The sequence below is a fragment of the Pteronotus mesoamericanus genome, unplaced genomic scaffold (assembly GCF_021234165.1).
Source record: "Pteronotus mesoamericanus isolate MK-2021 breed Mesoamerican mustached bat unplaced genomic scaffold, CSHL_Meso_final contig_116, whole genome shotgun sequence".
Taxonomy (NCBI): domain Eukaryota; kingdom Metazoa; phylum Chordata; class Mammalia; order Chiroptera; family Mormoopidae; genus Pteronotus; species Pteronotus mesoamericanus.
In genome coordinates this window covers 25,140,968-25,161,280 of record NW_026555027.1, presented here as the reverse complement: position 1 = coordinate 25,161,280, position 20,313 = coordinate 25,140,968, and the positions used below count along the sequence as shown (strand labels likewise).

The 20,313-nt window shown below is 41.2% G+C and overlaps 1 protein-coding gene across 1 annotated transcript; it reads right to left on the bottom strand.

Moving 5' to 3' along the window:
- Nucleotides 1-1,345: 1,345 nt before the first annotated feature.
- Nucleotides 1,346-17,366, bottom strand: IQCJ (IQ motif containing J). Its single transcript, XM_054575587.1, has 4 exons — nucleotides 17,259-17,366; nucleotides 16,750-16,814; nucleotides 10,930-11,010; nucleotides 1,346-1,550 (listed from the first exon to the last, which is right to left on the bottom strand). The coding sequence occupies exons 1-4, from the start codon at nucleotides 17,364-17,366 to the stop codon at nucleotides 1,346-1,348; spliced, it is 459 nt and encodes a 152-aa protein (XP_054431562.1).
- Nucleotides 17,367-20,313: the final 2,947 nt, after the last annotated feature.

The window sequence follows — 20,313 nt, the reverse complement described above, 5'->3', positions numbered from 1 at the left end:
ATTCTAATAGTTTTCAAAGTCTTTTAGCTTTCACCTTATATTGACATTCACAGGAAAGGTATTCAAACACTCAATTTCACATTATTTTTCACTCGCAAATCATGAGTTAAATACAAACTTTACTAAACTCAACCATTTTCCAATGTGGCTCACGGACGCCCTCTGGTGATACAGTAAGGCCAACTAAGTTCATTTCTCCTAAAAATTGTCTTAAAGTTACCGATGCACTAAGTATTCAATTTCCGCTGTCGACTAAAAATAGATCTTGTGCCACTGTTATTTGCATACCTATAAACTCAACTTACTGCTCTCTTTCTAGAATCTACGACTAGATAAAACCGTTTATTAAAGGATATACAATGCAATCATCTAAAAACATTTCAGAGTAACCTCTGCTTGATCCCAATGTGAATACATTATTCTGGCTATTGGGAAGCCTTTTTACAAATGGATAAACAGGATTACAAAGTAGTTAAGGAAGATGCTTTTTGAAAATAATATGCTCATATAGTTGCATGATTTCTCTTCCTAACTCCTTTCATTACTCCAACGACTATCATAAATAATCGCAATGGCTAAATCCACAAAACTCTGCATTACAATTGCCTGATCATTTATTTCCTACCACATTTTGTTGTTGTTTTTTTTTAGATAAAGACACTCAGCAGATTCTTTCATTCCCTAGCTCTGTATCCACAGTTCTTAAACTGGTGGCCCCTGGAACGAATGTGGTCTGCAGACATGATGGAGCTGTTCTGAATTTTCTTGCTGGTTGCTAACATTTAAAAATCTGGATTTCTAGCGTAGCCCGAAGAAAGAAAGTGACCTTTCACAGCATCTGTCCTGCATAACCACGTAACGACATGTGTCCAGGAGCTCTGGGGGCAGCTGTTTCAGGTTCCTCAGTCACAACACGGCCCATGTCAGTCACATGGATCACGTACTAGGCCGCTTTAGGCATTGAAGTTGCAACCCCCAAGTCTGTAACCCTTTGCAATACTTTCTGTAAAAGTTCTCTTTATAATTTTTATAACCAAGCTAATCCTCTGTTACACTAGCACCACAAAATGCTACCAGAGGCACAGAATAAGAGGTTTATAATAATCAGGCTCTTATAAAGAAAAGGAAAAAGATAGTCTTGGTAACAGAGGAATGCAAACACACAAATGGGTGGTTTAGGTTGATGTCAAATATACCAATTCCCTCAGACTTGATAAAGTTCACTTTGTACTATGAATCATATCTTCGTTTGGAGATAACAAACCCTCACCATGGGTTCACACACAGCAAATAAGCAACGTAGATCCTCCAATCACGAGCCACCTGCTACATCCCAAGATTGCTCTCATGAAGCCGGAGCCCTCGCCATCAGGCAATGGGCCAGCCAGACCATGGAAAAGAAAACGGCACTCACCGGTGTGCTGCTGTCCGAGAAGGTGTTCATGCTGGCAGAGCTGCTCAGCTTGTCCGAGGACACGGAGGGCGGGGACAGGCACCTCTTCTCCTGGGGGTCCTGCCGCTGCAGGTATTCGCGCCAGGCTCGCTGAATGCTAAAAATAGGACCCCAGCACACACAGTCACTCCCAGGTCACAGCCCACAGCCTCAGAAAAGCACAAGGAGTCTGAAGGAATTGGCTTTGGGGACAGGGAGACTGTAACACAAAGAACATGACACTGCAAATCAGAAGACCTGGACTGTCTCCTTTACTGGTTTGACTTTCACAGACTTGACTAAGCTAAATCAGTCCGCAAGTGCCAGCTTAGTCAGAAAAAGTCATCAGTCAAAGGGAGAATACTTTGCACATGTAAATGTACTTTGATTTATGGAACACAAAATCTTTCCATTTCTCATCCTCTCTTTCAAATGAGAATAATAAATAGACTGACATATCACTTACTCATTCACTCAATACAGCATTGCTGAAGTCTGCGTGTCAGGGTCAGCCCTACGTTCCGGACAGATTGCAGAGAAGTGCTAGGGGGTGACATCCGCACAGACTCAAGGTGAAGGGCATCATGCGATGTTATACAGTGTAGTCTGCACGGCCAAAGGCAGTGGCCCTGCTCTGGGCCTCACAGGCATGAGCCGTGTGGTCATGGATTTTATATACTGTGAAAAGAAACAGGTAGTGTCTGATAAATGAAGAAATGGAGACGAAAAACTGTCTGAGAGTGTTATGCGCTACTCAGAAAATTAAAGTGACACGTGATTAGGTGGCTGCTTGAGATTTCACTACGGAAGCTTTTTATTTGCTATGATTAGTATCCAAGAAAAATGTCATCTTCTGCTTTGGAGAATAGAAACCTCTTCTTTGTGGAAAAGAAGTGATTTTTTTCTCCTTGGACTTGGCTTGTAATCTTTGAGATTAACATCTAGGTTTTCACAGGTGATCAGTGAACACAATCTATCCTCTCCTGGGAGTGAGCCAAACATGAAGACCGATCGTCAGGATTCAGCCTTTTAAAATAAGTGCACTAATTCTTTCACTATCCTCAGGTTCCTGAAAAAAATCTGATCTTCTGTAATTCTTCCACGCACAACTAAAGTCATTAAAATTGTTTTTGTAGAAACAAATTGATTTATTTTCATTTGGCTGGAATGGTTCAAGGACCATCAGTTTGCAACAGAGGATAAAAAGAACATAAAAAATGCTACCACATTATTGAGTTTGTTCATGTTCCCCAATTTATTAAGGCTCTGTGAATTATAATGCACAAGGAAAAGTCTGGAAGCTGCAGTGAAACTGTAGGCCAATTAGGGATGAGAGGCCAATTTCTCTGAAACTATGATACTCAAGCCTCAGTGGCCCTGACGTAGAGGCCGGAAACTTCTGCCACTCTGCAAGGAAGGGACTCCTCATGGTTTGTATAAAATTGCAGAAGTAGATATGCTTTAGGGGTTTTCTTAAGGACCCTCCAAGTTATATATACACTTGAGGCCCCATTAAAGCAGGATCTGACCCTGCTTTGGGTTATATGTGGTCACTGTCTTATTACGCAGTGCTTGCTTAAAATGCATCCTTATTTATTTTTCTTTGGTTTAAAGATTTTAAACACAAGCTCTAATAAGGTCCTGTAAGTAAGATGACGTGCCTGACTCTCGTTGCTTCCTCTGGGACCCATTTTCCAAGGAGTGTTGAAGTTTCAGCCGTGTCAGCGATTTCCATGGTCTCTGATGTGCCTGAAGCGTGAGTGTCACCCAGGGCCCTGCTGGCAAGTTCCGCCACTTGAGGGCACCTAACGCCTGTAAAACCGCCCATTGAGGGCTTAAAAATCTGTGACATTTTTAAAGTGATTTTTACTTTTATTATTATTTTTTCTTTTTTAATTGAATTTATTGGAGTAACATTGGTTAATAAAATTATACAGGTTTCAAGTATACAATTTTACATCTATATTTGCATTGTGTGTTTACCACCCCAAGTCAATCTCCTTCCATCACCACTTACACCCCCTTTTCCTTCTTCTACCTCGCCCCACCTCCCCTTCCCTTCGGCAATCACTGTGCTGTTACAGTGTGGGTCCGTGAGTCTTTCTTTTTTTTTTTATTTTGCTCAATCCTTCACCCTTCTCACCCAGCCCCCAGCCCCCTCCCATCTGACAGCTATCAGTCTGTTCTCTGTATCCATGATTAAAGTGATTTTTTTAAATAGAAATACCTCTCTTTCTCTCTCACGCTCTCTCTCTCCCCCTCTCCTTGATTATTCAGAAAACACGGACTTCACACACTACATTTTAGCTTGTTGAACAGCAGAGGGCGATGTGACACCTTTAAGGAACCAAACAATGCCGGTCAACACGGAGGTCTACAAAGGCGAATCTGCACTTAAGCATCCCTGTTCCCTCTTCGAGTTCTATGGAATTTGGAAAGTGATGTATCAGTTTTCCTTAAGGCAGAGATTAAGAATTCAATATTCCTGTCTTCCAAGTGGATGAATATTTTCTTCTTTTTAATTTATAAGAGAATGTGACAATCAATATTAAAGACAAAAAGAGGACCCCAGATGTCCCCTGAGGCCAGGCTGAAGGCAGACTGGCAGTACCTACTTGTAGGGAAGAACCCTGTAACAGCACAGCTGACTGTTGTCAGAAATTTCATATTTTCAAGAACAGTCAGCAATCTGGATACTTACATGAAAGTTACAAGTTCTTAAATGTTACTAAATAATTTTTAAAATTTCTATATACATTTATTATCCAAGTGGGCTGAATTTGAGGATGGGGAAAAGAGGATGCTATCAAAAAGGTCACAAGTCTGAATGTCTCAGGAGACAATAGCTAATTACACGTAGTTATTTTTGTGTGTATTCTCCAACTCAATCCTTACTTACCACAGGTGAGCTGTGAAGGTGCAATTATATCGTAGTGTTAGGTTTTGCCCACCCAAAATTAATTTCTCCTTCTTTTTCCCCTGGGGACCCACCAAACCTCAATCTATGAGTTTGGCGTGGAACAGATTTTAACCCTCCACTGTAGAGAGCAGCCTGTGTTTGGGGCTGACAAACCAGAGGGCAATGACGTGGCTCAAGTCAGGCTGATGCAAGACAACTGAGGAAAAAAGCCCCCCTTTTCTCCTGGAGATTTTCAGCTGGTGGGATAAGAGCCTAGAGCTGCCCATGGCCACAGTGTTGGGAGAGCCCTTGTCAGAATGAAGCAATAATGTGAAGAGAGGAGCTTATAGAAGCAGCATGACAGGAAAGTCTGATCACCTTGTTTGACCTGCTGAGTCTAGCTGGGCTTGAAGCATATTAGGCCCTGGGTGTTTCTGTTAGGTGTCCCAATACAATCTCTCTTTACACACATTAGTCTGAATTGAGTTTCTGTTACTTGCAACCAAGAGTCCTGGCCAAGTTTCAGGGAAGAAGACGAGAACTAACGGAGAGATCAAACACTTGGACCAGACCCCCTCTCTCCCCACTGCACCGTGCTCCCTCCTCATGGTTCCGCGAGACAGAAATCAAGCAGGGAGCAAGACGGAGGACGTGGCTGTCACATGCTGACATCTGGTGGACAAGCAGAACCCCTATTTGTTTAAACCTCTGTTAGTTAAATTTTCTACAGGCAACTAAAAGTTACCCTAACAGATAGACATGGCACATGTCCATTCCCTGGCATCTGCCCCAACCCTGTATCCTGATACAAGTTTGCTCAAAGGCCAGTAAAGGGTCACTGCATGCCATCGGCAGGTTTTCCATGCTGTTCTCATGTCTCTGGTTTGAGTCCTCTCCACTCCAGTTTCTGCTCAGTTTGTAATTCCTGACCTCAACTCCGTACTTTGATTATTGCTACTTACTAAGCATCATAGACTTATGCTCTTCTGGATCTTTCTGCAGGTTTCTTCACCAACATTTATAACCACAATGACTGTCACCTACACTCCCCTGCCCCCCACCAAGTCCCTCACAGATGGAAATTTAAGCAACTTGAGTCTAGGCTCTACAATACTCTTTTCTTTATGAAAGCTGAGAAGGCACTTCAGAAATAAGGTGCAGGAGCATAGTGGCTACAGAGTCTATGAAAGAGAATAGTTGCTGTGGGAGATATTAACCATTCGAAGAGCCTCCATCCCTGGAAAGTATCGTAGTAGGCCCCTGCCCCTCAGACCCAAAAACTAGCAAACGAGTCTCTTTCACCTGAAGTCTGGGTGTTTTTCAAAGGGCTGCCTCTGCGCTGGGCCAGGAGGCAGGTGAGTGTGCGCCCGAGCCTTTTCAGAGGTGCTCTCAGTTCGCCACAGCCCCAAGGGTCTCCTGGGCACGAGCCCACTCGGTCTTCAAAGCCCAATGTTTTGGGGTTGGTCTCTCTGGTGCTGGTCTTAAAAGTTGGGGTGCCCAATGTGGGGGATGAACATTTTGTTCCTCAGGGCACAGCTCTGGGTTTTGAGTTTCCTCCCATTGTGAATCATTGCACTGTGGTGGGGTTCACGGCTTCTCCTACCTGCTTCTACGCGGTTTCCATCTTGTTAGATCAACATGAAGGTGTTGCTCCTCCAGTTTTCAGGGTTTTGTTTTTAAAGGAAATAGTTGCCTGTGCAGCTGAAGATTCTGTTGTGTCCCCTGGTGGAGGTGGGCCCATGATTTTGCCCCCAGAAACTAAGTGTGTTTAGAGTGATGTAGGTTCTTGCTCAGGTTTATATCTTATTAGCTGTGGCCTTGGGCAAAACACTGTACTTACTGGATTACATTTTCCTTATCCACAAAATGGGAATGACAATAACTTTTTTGTAATTCTTTCCAGGAGTCAAGGATAAGGTATCTAAGTTATCTAGCCCCAAACTTGACAAATGGAACTCCCGGGTAAATCATTATAAATACTTAAGAATATCAAAGACTTTCAAATATTTTTAAGTAACACGAACAAATCATATATATTGATAGGCTATGCTGAATTTCTGGGGATCTTTACTGGCATTACCTTATTAGCCCAAAATGATGTTAAAATATGTTTGGGAAGGGTGCAATTGCATGGAAAAGAGGCACTGGGCTAAATGCCTTTCTTGGATTCTGTCACTGAAAGGTCACGACAATCCTCTAAGACGTTGTTAGCGGCCTCCCTTCACAGGGGAGGCCCTGGGGGTGAGCAGTGTTCCCCAGGTCCCACCCTGGGTAAGGAGCAGAGCAGGGATTTGAACTCAAGTTCTTCTAACTCCAAAGTCTGTGTTCTCCACCTCTCTTTTAAATTAAACTTTTGACTGAAGTTGATAGGCATTACTCTTAAACAAATTATTGAGAATTATCTTTGAAATTTTGGGGAGAATTTACTTCTTCCTCATGGATATGTATGTGTCTCCTTTTTAGAATCTAGATGTTTCATCACTACATCAAACATATTACTTTAAAAAGAGAGGAATTGAACGATTTAATGAGCAGACTTCTATTTATTTTTTTAGTTCATACTATTACAGTTGCCCCAATTTTCCCCCTTGCCTCCCCTCCCCCCAGCCACCCCCTTCCCATAGTCCGTCCCCACACTGCTGTCCATGTCCATGGATGACCCATGTGTGTTCTTTGTCTGATCCCTTCACCTCCTTTCAACCAGTCCCAACCTCCTCCCTCCCCTCTTGTAGCTCTTAGTCTGTTCCTTGTTTCTGTGCCTCTGAGTCTATTTTTCTCATTAGTTTCCTTTGTTCCTTAGATTTCAGTTCTAAGTAAGATCATATGGTACTTGTCTTTCACTGCCTGGCTTATTTCACTTAGTATAACAGTCCTCAGTTCCAGCCAGGTTGTTGCAAAATGTAAGAATTCCTTCTTTTTTACTGCTGTGTAGTATTCCATTGTGTACATGTACCACAGTAACGAGCAGACTTTTAAAAGGTGATTTGGATTCAATAGACCTCTATGTTATTCCATCACAAAATAAATATGTTAAAACATAAGGAGAGGGTTTGCACATAGTCAATGAACAACTTTTAAATGATGGTTTATACTCAGGAGTTGCATTTTAGATCTTATTGCATGTGCAAGGTGTGATCCTGACACGAAAGGCAGAGGTTTGAGGGGATCTGGAGAGTCTGTTTCCTTCCTGGAGGTCAGGCCCATGTGCTGAAACCTGTGCTCTCGGATGTGTGTGTCATTCCCAGACCCCCGCTCCAGCCTTGATTCCCCAGAACAAATTCATCTTTAGCCTTGGGGTTGCGCTGAGAGCCTTCATTGTGGTGCTTTCAGTGTTACTTTTGCTTTAACTAAATTTTCTGATTTGAGACGCTTGCCTTTGCTTGATCTTCAGAAAACCTGCCTTTTACCTCCCCCAAATGACTTTTTATTAATAGCTGTGCAATTTTGATCGCTTCTGCCCTTTTGATGCAGTTCTTTGATCCTCCAAGTCTGAAACTCAAAATTGCCTCTTAATGTTCATGAACCAGGCAATGTGCCCTTCCTGACATTTCATCTAAATTCCAACACCCCCGCCCCGAACATACACACTTTCTTTCCCCGCAGTCCTCTGCTTCCTTCCAATGGTACTCTGCACTGCCAGATACAGCTTTACTCTTTCTTAATCAAATTATTTGCTTTTCATGTTGTCCTGAGTGTGAGGAAACAACAGAGAGCTTTCCTGGCCCATCCAGCCCCCACCCGGGACTCTCAGTAGTGCAGGTATACAGGAAAGGCAGCTGATACCTGCGAACAATTCTCATCTTGCTTTATTTTTTAAACATTTTATTTATTTGTTCTTAGAGAGAGGGGAAGGGAGGGAGAAAGAGAGGAAGAGAAACATCAACATGTGAAACACCAACCTGTTGCCTCCTGCAGGTCCCCAACGAGAACCTGGCCCACAACCCAGGCATGTGGCCCGACCAGGAATCAAACCAGTGACTTTTCGGTTCATAGGAGAGAACCCAGTCCACTGAGCCGCACAAGCCAGGGCATCTTGTTTTATCTTTTATGTTCAAAGATTGACCTGCCAAAGTACCTCCCATCTCAGGACTTGCAGGGGCGGGACTGTCCAGAAAATCTTCATTTGAATACTATTTGCTCCTCTTCATCAGGGATGGGAGAGGAGTTTCCAGAAAAGCAGATTTTGTGGTATAGTAATCTCATTCCTCTCTACCCCCTAGGAAAAGGTAAATGTTTAGCTGGTTCCCACCAATCAACAGAAATCAGAAGACCCTAAGAAAAAGCCTGTCAAGTCTGACTCAGGAACCTGGGGCAAGATCCCGTGTTTCATACCCAATGCTCTGTAGGCTTAAAGAACGTCTCTTGGAAACTGGGAATAGGTAGGGGTATGTCAAGATTCTTCCTGTGGAGGATGCCAAGGTCATCCTGGGAATGGCAGCCCCAGCAGAGCAAGGGACACAGCCTATACCATGGGTGGGTGCCCAGGGGACACCCAGCAGCCCTTCCGTAAGCAATAAAATAGCTCCTTAGTGTCATTTGAAAGGAAACAACTGTTTGAAAGTGTGAGCGCTCACCATCAATGAGAAAACTGGGGCAGCTGTGGTGTTTAGCATAGAAACACCATAGAAATAAAATGCTGTTTTGCCTTTTACCTTTCCTGTTCTCTTTATTTCTACCACTCAGCTCAACATTCATATCTAAGGCATGAAAATGATTTCCCTTAAATGAAGAGGAAAGCAAATGAGGGGTGAGAGAGGTGACACAGAGACAGAGGAGAGGAGAAAGGAGGGTGGGTGGGAGAGGAAAAAAAGGAGAGGGAAGGAGGGGAGCAGGCTGCACAGGTCTGATGTGCGTGGAGGGGAGATATTTAACCTGTCATAGCAGTTAGGACTTTAATAACCAGATTAGACGAGAGTCACTGAACTGGACTAAATTCTCCAATAGGACTCAAATTCCATTATTGGGCAGATTTAGTTTTCTCTCCCTCATCCCCCACCAGAGAGTGGAAATGGGGTCCAGAGTTATTAGAAGAGATAAAACCATTCAGTTTGCACCAAGCTGAGCTGAGACTCCTCTGTCAAACCAGCCACACATAAAATCCCAGCCTTTCTGAGCTGACTGGTATCTCAGGCTCAGGGATGTTTCCTTTGCCCGTTCCTCTTCCTGGCACTTGTCCATCTGCCTCTACATATTAGAGATGATGAAAACCAAGAAACAACAGGGAGGTTTCCTAACTCCATTTCAGCACTCAAATGAAACACTCTAATTTTGACACAGCCAACTTTCCTTTCCAGCACGTTTTCATTTCAGAGAATATTATTATAAGAGAAAAATTCCTAAGGATAAAGCAACCTATGGTGTGGAAACTAACGTCTTGTGCAGTGAGGATGACTCACTGCTTACATAAAATGATTTGTTAGCCTGATTCATTATTCATTTAGTGAGTATAACACAGTGCTTCCTGGGGGGACCCCACTCGTTCAGAAGTTGTGTTTGAACTTCACCTTGAGAGGTAGCCCTATGTGCTTGTTCAGAGGCAAGCTTTTTACTGACAACCAAGATTGATGTAAATTTATAGTGGTGTGAATTAATATTTGTTTTTATCTGGCAGGATATTATATAGCTGCACCATTTCTTTCTCAATTCCTAAACCCAGCAATGGCTTCTTGTTCTTCAAAGTTGCACACCTCAAGGCTCCCTTCTTCACGGTGGCTTCTTATCTAAAGATTCCTCTGGGCTTTTTACAAATGATCAGTGATCCTGGCCAAGCTCAGGCCTACTTCATTTCTTAGATGCATGCTTCTCAGAGCATTGAGCTGAGTGTGCATGTGTGTGTGCATTTTATACACCCTCAGTGGCAATTCTTAGGTGTACCCCAGAAGGAAAGTCAGAATGGGAAAGGGTCGCAGGGCAGGCATGATAAGTTTAAAACTTCTTCTACAGTGATTATTATAGGCCCCTTCTCTACCTAAAAATTGTTTTTAAAGCTTGTCATTCAAAGTATGTTTTACAATATGCCCATCTCACTTGTATTTTATTCATTTTGTTTTTGTTAATATTGAGGAGTTTTTAGCACAATTTCAATGCAATAGTCATATATAGTGAGGAAAAGGGACTAGCATTTGGCCTTAGGAAGAGAGAATGAAAAATAAAAGAATAGGAAGTAAGAAGGCATAACATACTTTTTGAAATATTTAGGTGGGAGCTGTCATGGAAGGAGAGTTGAAAATGTGTGTGTGATAAAGAAATGGCCAGAGTAGAAATAACCACATTGTTCCAAGAAGGAATTAACCAAGTCACTAAGATGAAAGACAGTGGAAAAATGCTACTGGAAGCTGAAGCACAATATTCAGCCTGGAAGGGGAAAACCTAGAAATGAATGACAATCAAATAATTCCCTCCTCTATCCGTAGATGGTGCTGTGTGCCCAAAACAGCTTTGGTGCTGCTTAAACCAGAGAGGAAATAATGTGTAACACACAAATGTGAAGTAAATAAATGTGCAATTCTTCTACCACACAACTCCAGAAACTGTTCAGAAGTTAATAAAATGGGGACTTAAAAACTAGTGCTTTGATGTAAACTTTAAATTAACTTACATTTTCACCTTTGATTCCAAGGGCTGTAGATTGAGGTGACATTTTTCAATATTATTCTCCACATCCATGGCCAACTGGTGACTGCAAACAGAAATAATGTCTTAATATAGCTCAACCAAGAAAGTTAATATTTATAGCAGTAATATTTCCAATTTATGTTTATTTTAAAGGGCAGATATACAGTCAAATTTTTTATTTTAATTATTAATACAGGCCTGAAAGTTCCTATTGGTGGAACTTTCCACCAATTGTCTATTGTATCTTACTTTATTATTTATCTATTGTATAAATAACCATACAATAGAAACAAAATATTGTTTTGCCTTTAATTTTTTCTGTTCTTTTTATTTCTACCATGCAGTTCAACTTTAATAGCTAAGGCATGAAAATAATTTCTCTTAAGTGAAGAGGAAAGCAGAATGCTGAACCACTTTAGTGGGGATAAAAAGTATAAGGAGAATGTTATAAATCCCACAGCAATGCCCACTAGTAAGTTGTAGAGAGGATCTCATTCATCCCCAGCAATGTCACTGCATCTGAATCTTTACTCCTTTCATCTTGTGAGTTTTTCCAAAACGCCCGCCCACTGTGAACAAAGATGGACCTCTGCCCTGGAGAAAGGCAGAGCAATATAGGTGCACAGTCACTGCCCCTGACAAGCTTGTAAGTCCGTCACTGGGTGCTGCAGTGGTCAAGAAAGGCTTCATGGAAAAGGTGGCACTTAGGCTCAGTTTTGAAGAATGGACAGGAATTAGGTAAATTGAAATGTGAAAGGTTATAAAAGGGAGATATTAAAAAAAAGGAGCAGAAGCTATTTTTAGTTTTCTTCAGGCTATTTTTAAATCATAAAGAGAGCTATTTGACAGACATGGGTAGGCAGAAAAGTAACAGTCATTAGCCACATAATGTGTACAAAACACTGTCATAGACATTTTACATGTATTATCTTATTTACTTCTCACAGTAGCCTCTATCAATTGAGTATTAGTTTCCTCAAGGTACAGCTGAGAAATCTAAAGCCCAGAGAGATTATGTTAAACTCAGAAGAAACCACATTATAACTTAAGCCTAACTACCACTAAGCACTGCTTGGATGATTTTAACATCAGACTTATTAACCTTAATTCTACTGCCTGGGTTTTCATAAGTATTTGACAGCCCAATCTAGTACACAGGCATGTGGTAAAGCTCTGTGTGTGTGTGTGTGTGTGTGTGTGTGTGTGTGTGTGTGTGTGTGTTTAAAACTGAAACAAAACTTTCAAGAAACATTTTTTCCCCAGCTACCTATACTGTTCTCTGACATTTTTTATTATATATATTTCAGAATTTTTAAAAGGCCAGTGGTGACCAATAAAATTTATTTAACAAACCATTAATGGACTGTGATCTACAGTATGAAAAATTATTGCTATTGGGAAGCATAAAGAATTTGAAGCAGGACAATGTGATGAATGGGATATTAAAGGATAGTTTGCACCAGGAATGAGCAAGGAGAATAAAGGAAAACATTTAGGAGGATGTTCAAGTTGGCCAGATAATGAGGCCCATGGTTATGGTGATAGGAAAGAAAAGAAAAGAAAAACATTGTACTGGGGGCATTATTAGGAGAATGCACTTATCTCCTCCTCTTTGGAAAGCAATAACCAAGTGGTAGGGAAAACATAGTACATCAGGGAAATTCATACATGGCCGCTAGGTGGTGCCATCAGCCCAAGATAGCTGTGTAATTACCCCACTGGGAAGTTGACGGGCAAGGAAAAATTTCTTGTTTGCTCTGGGTATTCAGGATCTATTATTAATTTCCCCTATATTCACTCACTTACAGATACATTGAATATGTTCTATGTTCCAGCAATGATATAAAGCATAGGGGATACAATGGTGAAAGAACTGGACATTGTCCCTGTTCTTAAGGGTTTACAGTCTAAGAGAAGATATATATTAAGTAATTATAAATGTGATGGATGCTATTAAAGGGAACTAATCAGGGGCTGGTGGCCATGTAAATTCTCATTTTTATAATTCTATATTCTTGTAGGGATAGCAGCCGTATAACAAGGACAATTTGAGGTTTTATGTAACTTAAACCCCTAAATAACAAATTATCAAATTGAGCAACAGAGACATAGGTGAAGTATGGTAAGACCTGTAGATATACAGCCACCAGAGGCAAAGCTCAAGCTTTCATAAAGAGAATTTTTTAAATAATAGTAACAAATTTGCTAATTTGGGATTACAATTTATACATCCTCAACAAACTATAAACTATGCATAGCTGTAGGCTTAAGTTGGATAACTTCAGTGCATTGGATCAATAATTGCCTATGGATAATGTGAGTGTTTGTTGGGAGAACATGCAGCTTGCGATTACACGTTTCATGCCAAGGACCCAGGCTGATCCAATATTTACAAACAAACAAACAACAAAATAGCTGTCAGTCTAAGCTCTTATTAAGTTAATAAAAGGTTATCAAATACAATTGAGTCAGAAGCAGTCCCCTAATTCATGGTCTTACCAATTGCTCTTCTCTATTTATTGACTTCAGTGAGTGCGTGTGTGCATGTGGTTGTGTGTACACGCAAGTGCACTCACTTGGCCCTAGACACGGTCTCAAGCAGAACGGAGTTGCAGCTTCCCTGCCCTCCACATCGCCTACCACAGAACCCTGCTGAGCATTCAGAATAAATGTAATGTTCCAAGGGGGAATAAGTGATCAAGTGCTATGACACCACTATCGCTGAACTTATGGTCATTTCAAGTAGCTGCGATGATTTACATCACACCCAAGTCAGCTACAGCTATAATGAAAGCTTAATCTGCTCACTCAGAGTACACCAATTTTTCAATCAAATTTGACAGCTTTCAGGGACACAGCCCTGCCCTAAAGCAGACCAGAAAAATGTCCAGAATTCCAGGCGAATAATTACAGATGTCAGGGCAGGCAGCCATTGTTTGTTTCCTCTCTGCCCTGGACAAGCGTGAAAGGGAAACTTACCCCGTAGGCCTGCGTGCTGTGAGGGGAACTTGAATTCCCAGCCCTGGAATTCCTCAATCGTGATTGGGAAGGATAAACATTCAAAGCAAACTAGCCATTTCCAGAAGCTTTTAGATTTCACAGTCCTCTAGGTAATGAGAAGGAAGGAAAGGGGAAGAGGCAGAAGCCCACGTATATGCTATTAATTTCACATATCTTCCGCAGGGCAGGGGGATGGGAAAGATACATGCTGGTGTTAGTGAGAGGTCTAATATACAATCGTGGTCCATTAGCAGGACAAAAACTTTTAGAGTTCACTTCTTACTTTAAAATCGATCATGAAAAACAAACAAACCAGATGTAATAGATAAATGGGCTGAACATCACAGGGAGAGTTTGTCCTCAGAGAATTAAGCTGCACAGGATTATTGAATGACCAAAAAGAATCTAAAATGCAGGTAGACCACTGGTTCTCAACCCCAGCTCCTTATTGGAATCACATGAAGGAAGCTTTTAAGAAATACTTATCCTAGGACCTCACCCCCAGAGATTCAGATTCCCTTTGTCTGGGGTGGGGCTTAGGCCAGACCATTTTTCTTTAACTCCCTGGGCGATTCTCAGTGCAGCCAGGGTGAAGAACTATGGCTCTCATGTCATTACAACACTGATCTCCACAGAGGAAAAAGCTTATTTCTAGTTCAGCAGAAGACTCTTCAGTTGTTATTATTTATGTATAGCTAAGGATGGTGGTGATGTGAGGGGATAGAAAGATTGAGCTATTTTATTCTTATTTACACAAATTAATGAGAACAGACATAACAAGGATAAATTAAACCCACAGATAACCCAGAAACTTAGATTGATCAAAGGATGGAAGATATCCCTGGAGTGGTGACGTAGAGAATTCTTAGAATCGTGAAGACGGACTGATGCTGAGAAGCCATCTAGTCCACACTCCCACGCAGGTGGACGGGGAAGGAGCCGGCATTGAAGGCCCTCTTGTCACGGGCGTCTCACTTATTGTTCCCAACAAGACCATCAAGCTAGGGCTATTATTCATGTTTAAAGATGGGGAAAGCGGAGCTTGGGGTGGTGAAGTAATTGTTTCCAGACCCACAAAGCTAGGGAAAAGCAGGAAGAGGAGTCAAGCCCAAGGTTTTCAATTTTCAGGAATGTTTTCAACAGCATCTCGGATGAACGGTCATTTATATTCTTCTTGTATCTTCCAGTATCTATCAGCTCACCCTCTAACGAAGAAGGCCATTCTGTTGGGCAGGCTGAATTTTTACAAAAGCTATGCTTTTTCTGAGTTGCAAACCTGCTTGTTGATCCTTATTCTGCTTTCTGGGGCAGGAAGAGCAATTTAGCCCTTCTTTTAAAAGAAAAACTCCTTCAAATGCTTTAGGATAGTCATTATGTCCTCTCTGAGGTTTCTTTTCTCAAAGCTACACATCCTCAGCTCTTTGGAGTAGTTTCACATGATTTCAGAATCCTCACAATTTTAATTGACCACCTCTGGTGCTCTTGGGGATGTCAACGTGCCTTTATAATGTGGTGCCCAGAGCCAACCGCGACACCCACGTGGGCTTGACCCTTGGACTTCATGGGTGGTCGAAAGCAGGGACTCTGGGGGCATTCAGACCTGACTTAGACTCTCATCGTTCCTCACCGCTCCTAGCTGAGCTTCCTTACACAAGAGCTGGGAGCTCTCTGAGCATCTTTCTTCATCTATAAAATGGAAATAATAATGTTGTATCAGAAGGCTGTGGTCAGAGTTCCATGAGGAAACACATGTGAGCCTTCACTCTGACAGAGTACATTGTAAATACTCAATAAATGATAGTTAGTTTTTTCTTCCTTTATCTTGACAATGCATGACTACTAATCATTTTAATATTGTGATAATAGCCCTGGTTGGAGTGGCTCAGTGGATTGAGTGTCGGCCTGCAAACCAAAGGGTCCCCAGTTCTATTCCCAGTCAGGGCACATGCCTAGGTTATGGACCCAGTTCCCAGTAGGGGCCACACATGAGGCAACCGCACATTGATGTTTCTCTCCCTTTCTTTCTCCTTCCCTTCCCCTCTCTCTAAAAATAAATAAATAAAATCTTCTAAAAATATTGTGGTAATATTTTTAGAAGCCATATAAAATCATGGTCTTATGTTAACATCAGAAGAAACCTCTAAACACCCACAATTTGAAATCAGAATATTTCTCTCCCATGTTCTGATTATACAATTTTTTAAAAACCTAAATGGAAGGCTTTACTTTTATCTCTGTTCAATTTCATCTCTTTCTTTCATGCCTTTTCTTTAGCTCAGTTTTTTTCCATTCTGCAGTATTATTTTGAATGTCCATTCTATTAGTTTTTGTGTAACCATTCTGCTTTTTCGCATACTTGTGATTGCCTTCTGTACACATCCCAGATTAAAAGCCAAAGACAGAGCAGGGCTAAGTTTCTAGCCCTCAAACATACCAGCAGTGATATCTGCAGGTATCATATCACTCTGTTAATCAGTAGAGCTTGTATATCAGAGCTCAATAATCATAAATCTATCTAACTATATCTCAAATGAGACACATATCTGGGTCCTGACCACCATAACAACAGAAAAAAGTGTCAAATTACTTTTTCATTTTTGCTTTGCCAGGTAGTTCCTTTTTCTTTCTTTCTTTCTTTCTTTCTTTCTTTCTTTCTTTCTTTCTTTCTTTCTTTCTTTCTTTCTTTCTTTCTCTCTCTCTCTCTCCCCCCTCCCTCCCTCCCTCCCTTTCTTCCTTCCTTTCTTTTTCCATGCAAACTTTCCAACCTCACAAGTAACAATCTAATTTAATATTTTTTACTTACTTTTCAAGTAAATATTTTCCATCATTAACTTGTTCTAAAGGATTCTGCAATCTTTTCATTTCTTCCTGTGGGGGGAAAAAAAAGCATCTTACAAATTGGCCCTTGTATTATGGGCAATAATATTTGAGGACAATTACTAGCAAAATTGAGATAACACACTACTAAATGTTCTAGGCTTTGCCATGGATAAGTGCTTAAACATACAAAACAATCTCATCTTTGATCAAATTGGAATATGATATTGCCAGACAAATTGTGTGATTTTTTTCAACACTAAAGATAATGTTTCCTGTTATTTTTCTAGAGTGGGGGCATATTCATATAGATCCATCCACTCAAGTTTACTCTGCTGTCTGTATTATGTTTGCTAGTTGCTGGATGAGGGCCTCTAACAAACATGAGCTGAGTTTGGCCATTCAGTAACCATCCTCTCTTGTCTCTTGGCAACTCTCAGTAACCTCTTCCCTTAGCCTCAGTGCTCCAACACACATATACACAGAAACACAAACCCACATCCCTTCCTGAACTTCAGGCATCCACAGTCTCTGTAACCCCATTCCCCTGGCCACAGTGACTGGTTCAGGGATATGCCGGAAGTCAGCCCAGGTTCCTTGCATGATTGCCTGTCCTGCGGAACTTAAGGGTGGCCCACAGAACTCTGGTCCTGGGAAGACCACCATTCTTTGAGGTCACATTACTTGCCTCATCATCACAAACTGCTGAGGTAGGAAGCCCCAACTAGGACTAAATTACACATGTGCCTGTAACAGACCATCGAGGCTGGTCTCAACATGCTTCTACCACCAGACATCGAAGTCTCCTAGGTCATCCCTCATTACCCAGTCTCTAACTTCATACCGCACTGTACATCCCAGAATTTGAGCCAATCACCCACCTTTTCCCAATTCCTCTGACCTTTCCACAGAGCTCTTTGAGATGCACAGTCTGTCATCAGCGAAATCTTCTCTTTCCTCAGTTTCTTTGGACATTCTCTTAATTATCTTGTTCTAACTGAATGCTGCTTTTATGTTCTGAGGACAGCTAAGTTTTTGCTAGAGCAAGAAGATCAAAGAACTCTTTATAAAGAGTTTTAGGATATAGAGGATTTTGCCAATGACAAACTTGGCTAAGTTCCTGGTCACACTTAGCCCCTGTGTCCTCTTAGGAAGGCCATTTCTTCCCCATGTGCCACACAGTACACGGTCTGGAGCAGGGACGGGACCCTCTTTCTCCTCACTGCTGCTCCCAGATCCTCCTCATTCCTACAAAATCTTAGCCCCTCTGGAAACATGCCTGCAGCCTTTCCAGGCTCTGTCCTCTTCTCTTCCTTATCTATCCTCACTCCTCAGGAGATCTTCGCCAGTCCCATAACTGTAAATATATGTCCCTGACCTGTTCCTAAACTCCACCCTTGTACATCCACTTGCCTACTTGACAGTTCCATGTTTATATCGGACAGACATTTCAAGTTCAAAAGCAAAGTCTCGATTACCTTGACTATGCCCTCTCACCTAAACCTCCTTCTTTACCACTTCTGCCCCATTTTAGTAAATGGTATCACCACTCACCCAGATATATAGAACCAAAACACAAGAGTCAGCCTTTATTCCCTTCTTTAGCTTACAATTCATAGTCAATCAATCAGCTAATCTTGTTGGGCCCAATGTTGAAATATATCTGGAATTTGACCCCTATTTCTCAGCCTGGTCTAAGCCCACTGTGGTAGACTCCTGTCTCCTTGCTTCCAATGTAGCCCACTTCAGTCACTTCTTTCATCAGCCAGCATGTTCTTTTAGTACTTGGGCTTTCTTTGCTAAGCATGTGAAGTGCATATATCATAAGTGGATAGTGCAGTGAGTTTTGACAAATGAATGTGCTGGTAGAACCACCACCCAAAACAAAATATAGAACATTTTTCTCACTCCAGAAAGTTTCTTTGTGCCCTGTACAGTCAGTTCCCCTCTCCTAAAGTCACCCTTGTTCTGATGTCTATCATGGTAGAGTAATTTTCCCTGTTCTAGAATTTCATATGAAAGTATCTGTTCTTTTGTATCTGGCTTAATTTACTCAACAATATATTTTGGCCTTAGTTTCTTAACCAATGTTGTTTAAACTTCACTTTAATATTTGGAGAAGAATTTAATTTTTTTCCTCTGAATTTGAAAGCACAGAATTTTGAAATGTGAGAAACCCTGGAACTGCAATAGGAGTACTCGCTGTTGTAAGAAACGCTAACTGGAGGAAAAAGATAACAGAGCCAAGGGGAAGGAGGCCGAGGAAATCAGCCAAGGAGACAGGGCCTTGGCGAAGCTGTGAACTTCTGGGTCAGACTGGAGCTGATATTGATGGATTTTTCAGTTGCATGAGCCAATAGGTTTTCTCATTTGCTTAAGGCACTTTTGGTTGAAATTTCTCTCTCTCTTTCTTTTTACAACTGAAAGAATCCTAACTCAGAAGTGACAGTGTAAGCCATAACCTAAGACTGCTAAATATAAAATCCTAACTTGATGAGCCATAGAACTATAAAAGTTCAGAGGTGTTGTTTTTATTATTTTATTTTATTTCGGCAGTGTCTTAAAAATTGTCTTATTCAGAATCCTAATGGATGAAGCGGGTTATGGTCTTCAGTTCCTTTTTATTAAAGGTTGCTGCTTTTATATTCAACACTTGAATAACAAAGCTCAAAAGAAGAATATTTCTGCATCTTGTGTAAAACTGCTGTATAAGACATTGCACATTTTGCTACAGATTTTCTTATATAAAAGAATAAGATTTTAGGATTTTGTACCAGAGGATGTTTCTCATTTTGATACAATAGTCCACTTCTTTTCATCAACATTAACAACTTATAAGTCTCACAGAGGTGGTTTATTTTGCCTTGGCTGCCAGAGGCTTAAGCTGAATTAAATATTCAATTGCCAGAACTATTCTTTCCAGGCTGTTGGTACAATTATCTCAACTCCCCCCCCTTCACTACATGATGGGTGAACTCCTTTATTTTTATTTTAACTCTCCTAGATGTGCGCTTTTCACACTAAGAGGCAAGTACTATGTAGGCAGGATACATATGATAAATAAGTAGGAAGAGAGAGATGACAGGTAGGTAGATGACAGATAGATAGATAGATGATAGAGATAGAGCATTCTTTTTCATCGTATATGTGGCATTCTACTTTCAACGTAAAACTTTTCAGCACTACAGACACTGGATCTTTATTCTAAGAATAAGTTTCCACATCTCCCCTCTATTTCTCCCAACCCTCCATCTCTCTCACCTAATCCTTCATCATATCCTGTCCTTCCTCCAGTGACATAAGCAATAAATCCAGGTCATATAAAAGGCCATGTTTGAAACTACTTTCCAGAAAGGAAATAGGTTGGATAAGAGGCCTTAGTTGTTCTTGAAAACCAGGAGAATTTTTAGGTCATAAACGGTTTTTTGTTTGTTTGTTTGTTTGTTTTTGGCTTTTACCCCTCCACTGTGATTAGGAAAGAGCCTGAGTCGTTAGCAGTCCCAGCACTTTGTTCTCTAAGCCGTGCCTGTGGCATGCTTTCTTCCTTTCC